A 5,128-nucleotide genomic window follows, 5' to 3' on the forward strand; every position below is an offset into this window, starting at 1 on the left:
GGCTGTTCTTCACTAAAATGAAAACTCCTTAAGGGGCAGTGATGAAACACTACACATGCTGACATGTCCTCCAAGACCCCACCCGACCCCCAGCACAGCAGCAGCCTTCCAGTGAGATTCTTTAATAAATAAATAAGAGATATTGCTTCCTGAGAGACACATCACCCGGGACTCTGATCTCACACATCCGAATCTCACTTTGATACCAACAGCCCGGAGTTGTCTGCGGTCATTCTCACTTACGTCATCCAACAAAGTCCTGGTCTGAAGCGTCATGTCGATGAAGAAGGAGCCCAGACCTTGCCCCTGCGTCTTGCCCAGGATGGTGCTCAGGCCCTTCAAACTCTCGTGGATGACCTCAGAACTCACAGGATCGTAGAGCCCCTGCACCAGCACATCCAGGACAACCTTCTTGCTCTTTCTCACCTGTTATCAAGGGTGGAAAGGCACAGACAGGGTTGCACAGGTGTGGAAAGGCAGCTCTACTTCTAATTCCCCAATAAGCATGCACCAAGAAGCCATGCCTTCCCTTGGGATCTGCCACCGCGATTCTCATTCAAATACCAATGCTTCCGTTCAACTACAGGGTCATGTCTTGCAGGGGTCAATCAGGGCTTATGGAGGGAGAAGAAACAGAACAGTGTAGAGCAGGGTTCAACCTTCCTAATGCTGCAACCCTTTCACACAGTTCCTCATGTGGTGGTGACGCCCCAACCATAAAATTATTTTCGTTGCTACTTCATCACTGTCATTTTGCTATGGTTATGAATTGTCATGTAAATATCTGATATGCAGGATGTATTTTCATTGTTACAAATTGAACATAAAGCATAGTGATTCATCACAAAAACAATATGTAATTATATGTTGTGAATTATTTATTCCTAATGGCAAATCAATGAAATTTTGTCTTGAAGCATGGTGTAGCATGACAAACAGTCTTCACACCGGGTACTCGTATGTGGGCATCTCTGCATGTGAGTGGACCCACCTGGAGACGGATAAAGGACCGGTGTCTCCATTCCTAATACCATTGGAAATAAGTGTTTTCCAGTGGTCTTAGGCAACCCCTGTGAAAGGGTCCTTCAACCCCCAAAGGGGTCTCGATCCACAGGTTGAGAACCACTGACCTAGAGCATGGTCTAGACTATGGGAGGGGAGGGGAGGCAGGGGTCCTTCGAACCTCAGTGGGCTAAGGACTATGGCAATACTGACACCCTCATGGTGAGCAGTATTGGCAGATAGAAGTCATGACCATGAAGAAGTCCCTGCCTAAACTCACACATCTTCCACCAGCTGAATTTTGACAAGGATACTAAGTCCATTCCACGGGCACACGCGGGAAAAGGAAACAGGATCCACGTCTGGACCAAACACTCACACAGAAAGCTCAAATAGGTTACTCAGAAAGCTCAAATAGATTAAGAACTCAAATGCGCAAACTGAAAGCATACAATTCTTAGAAGAGCAAGCAGGGACCACGTTGCCGGGCGCAGCCCTCCACAGTGGACCGCCTACAATGACAGCAAAGGCACAGACAGCAAAGACAAAAGAATCCAGGGGACTTGCTCAAAACTGAAAACTTCATCAAAACCGAACTCACTGCCGTCGAGTCAGTGCCGACTCATAGCGCAGGGTAGGTCTGCCCCTGAGGGTTTCTGAGACTGTCACCCTGTAAGAGAGTAGAAAGCCCCATCTTCCTCCCAAGGAGCTGCCGGTGGTTTCGAACTGCCGACCTGGTGGGTAACAGCCCAGTGTGTAACCACTACGCCACCAGGGCTCCTCAAGTAAAATGTAAGGGGCAAAAAAAAGGGAAAATTAGTACCTACCTTGTTGTGAGAGGAGGCCTAGTGGCGTAGGCTGCTAACCACCAGGTCGGCAGTTCAAAACCACCTGGGGCTCTCCCCAGGAGAAAAACGAGTCTCAGAAACTCCCAGGGGCAGTTCTACCCTGTCCTATAGGATCACTATGAGTCAACATCAACTCGATGGCAGTGAGTTTGGTCTGGTTTGGTGTGGTTTGCTTGTGAAAGGCCATGGGCAGACAGCAGTGGTGGCCTCTAGGATCAGAGCCAGCCAGGATCCAGGACCCCAGTCTTCTAACCGGAAGGAATTCGGTTCTGCAACGAACACTGGGCGTGGACGGAGACCTCCAGCTTCTGAAGGAATGGCAGCCCAGCTGACACCTGGATTACAACCCTCTGAGACCCTGAGCAGGGGACCCAGCTAGACGTCTGGACCTGGCCTCCTGACCCACGGAAACTGGGAGACCAATATAGGTAGCAATGAGCTATGCAGCAATAGCTAGCCAGTACATGCAGTACCCGAGGCCCGCGCTCAGGAGGGCACACCTCTGGCTTGGAGGTGGGGTCCAAGGCACTGCCTTTCCTACCTTGTCTGGGGTTTCCCAGGCCAGAGTGGCCAGCCCTTTCATGGCCGTGTGCCGCTTCTTAGCACTGGGGTCCCGGGCTTTCTCTGCCAAGACGGAGAACATGTTCTTCAGAGGTTCCCGCTTCTGGAACTTCAGCTTCCCTGAGACCTGTGGGCAGGAGGGTCAAAAATGCTTTACCTGAAGGCATGCAGTCATGTTCCACATCACACCAGTCCCTCCCTCTAAACCAGCGGTTCTCAACCTGGGGGTGGAAGGACCCCCTTTCACAGGGGTCGCCTAAGACCATCGGAAAACATAACTATTTGACAATAGATAATTACATATTGTTTTGTGATTAACCACTATGCTTTAATTAGTTTATGTTCCATTTGTAATCATGAAAATACATCCTGCATATCCGATAGTTACATGATGATTCATAGCAGTAGTAAAATGACAGTGATGAAGTAGCAGCGGAGATAATTTTGTGGTTGGGGGGTCACCACCACATGAGGAACTGTATGAAAGGGTCACAGCATTAGGAAGGTTGAGAACCCCTGCTCAAAAGAAAGCCCTCTGGTGGCTGGCTCCATGTCACCCGTCTTCCTCCACCTAAAGATGTCTGGTTTTGTTGGAAATCGATGGCTTTGATCTAATCACCAGATAGTAGTTTGGACATGACTTCATAATGTATATTGGTTAGGAATTGCTTGGTTTGATCTAAGGAATGAAGAAATTGATGGCTTGGAGAATGATGAAGAAAGATGCCCTAATACAGCTGTGGTTGTGAGTAGATGCCGAAAGGAAGGGCATTTTTATGGGTTGGATTGTGTCTCCTCAAGTTACGTTGACATCCTAACCCTGTACCTGTAAATGTGACATGGGTAGAAAGCAAGCACTTTGAAGACAATGGAGTTTCCTTAACCCGAGGTCTTACTGGAGTTGGGCCCTGATTCTACATGACTTGAGTTGTTCGCTGGGCTGCGAACCCCAAGGTCACCCCCTTGAAGCCACAGACACTCCAAGGGAGTAGCTAGTCTGGTAAACAGTTAGTCTCGGCAGTAACTGGATTAGTGGTTCCTTGGGGGCTTGGCAGGGGAGGTGAAGAGCTAATAACAAGGAGTACAAGAAAAAAGGAAATGTTCTGAAGCCAATGGTGGCAATGATCGTACAACTCTTCTTTATATGACGGAACTATTTAATTGTATGATATATGGATTATGTCCCCATAAAATTGTTGGGGGGGCGGGGGAGTTCCAGACTCAGAAACCCACAGGGGCAGTTGTGCTCTGTTTGATAGGTTCCCTGTGAGTCAGATCGACGCAGTGACAGTCGGTTTGGTTTTGGTTTAGCGAGCTGTGGGGCTGGATACTGTCTCCAGATCCCTCTGTGTGCCACAGCCTGATGGAGAGTGGGTGATTCCCAAGCGTCAAGATGAATCCTGAAGACTCGTGCTCATCACCCTTCATTCGATTATCCGTAAGTCAGCAGCAAGCTCGAGCCCCTGCATCATCTTCTTGTCCTCGCAGAGACAGGTGATCCCAGGAAAGTGAACCATCGAGCAAGAGGATCCAGGGCTGTCGGGGACGCGGACAGAGGGAGACCCCGGGCCAAGAACCCAGAGCAAGGTTTTGGTTTGGGGACAGTGAAATCATCGTGTCTCATCCTGTAATGGTGGGCATTACACTTTTGTCACAACCCACAGGGCTGTTCAACACAAAGAAAGGAAAGGACAGCGTTTCCTGCATAACAATGTGCTGATGCTGGCCCATCAATGATAACCAACCTAAGTACTGCCCCGCCGCTGCCACGGAGGAGACACGGGCGGTGGGGACAGGGCAGCGCATGGCCGCTCTCTGAACTTTCTGTACAATGTTCCCATGCACCCATGCTTTCAAAAAAAAAAGCACAACACAAAGCCTGCTTTTTAATGAATACATGAATAAATGTTTTTAAAGAACTGCACTGACGAATGGGAAATTCATTTGCCCTGCCAACTTTCCCTCAAACCATAATAAAACGTTCAAAAAGAAAAGGAAAAAAACGGCCCCTCGTGTTTGTCAGCAGGAATCTCAAGCCAGGCAAACCCACAGTTTGCAAATTGGCTCAGGAGAGGGACCTCTGTTTATCCTTGGGGGATCAAACCTTGGCAAAGAGAGACATCAGGGGTGTCCTTTTCTTCTTGGACTGGGAGGATGGGGTGGGAAGGGGCTGTCCCTGGGTTCTCTTTTTGGCTTGATCCATGGAACTGAAAGAAGAAGAAGAAGAAGAAATCATCTCATGAGCCCACAAACATATTTTCAATCACCGTCTGTGACACGCGTTCTTCCAGGGCCGGAAGCGAAGGCAGCTGCCGTCCTGCCACCCTTCTTCTTGAAAGAGCTTCTCACCTCGGTGCCTCCCTGCGGGCTAGGGTCAGTCCGTCAAAGGGAAAAAGACATGACCATTGGAAGCAGCCTAGAGCCATGCTTGCGTGGCGAGAGAGGGCCCTGCCCTCCGGTTCACAGGTCAGAATCACCAAGCAACGCAATGCAGACTCCTGGGACGTGCTAATGGTTTCTACTTGAACACGTACCTAAAGGTGGGAGCTTGAATTCTCCCATGGTGGCGTAATGGTTACAAGTTAACCACAAGACCAGCAGTTCAAAACCACCAACCACACCTCAGGAAAAAACGGAGGGGACTTTCTACACCATAAACAAGAGTTAGAGTCTCAGGAAACTGACAGTCTCTAAAACCCACAGGGGCAGTTCTACTC

General features: G+C 49.2%; 1 protein-coding gene across 1 annotated transcript in view; it reads right to left on the bottom strand.

Moving 5' to 3' along the window:
- Nucleotides 1–4,634, bottom strand: part of MRO (maestro) — a 12,320-nt gene extending 7,686 nt beyond the window's left edge. Inside the window, exons 1-3 of the mRNA XM_004702989.2 lie at nt 4,516–4,634; nt 2,392–2,538; nt 244–426 (exon numbers count right to left, since the gene is read on the bottom strand). Of these exons, the coding sequence (XP_004703046.1) occupies nt 244–426; nt 2,392–2,538; nt 4,516–4,614 (429 nt within the window). The 5' untranslated portion in view covers nt 4,615–4,634. The remainder of the gene's footprint in view (nt 1–243; nt 427–2,391; nt 2,539–4,515) is intronic.
- Between the last annotated feature and the right edge of the window lie 494 nt (nt 4,635–5,128).

This window comes from Echinops telfairi, unplaced genomic scaffold (assembly GCF_000313985.2).
Source record: "Echinops telfairi isolate 266 unplaced genomic scaffold, ASM31398v2 ScPeMD7_7400;HRSCAF=8409, whole genome shotgun sequence".
NCBI classification, from domain to species: domain Eukaryota; kingdom Metazoa; phylum Chordata; class Mammalia; order Afrosoricida; family Tenrecidae; genus Echinops; species Echinops telfairi.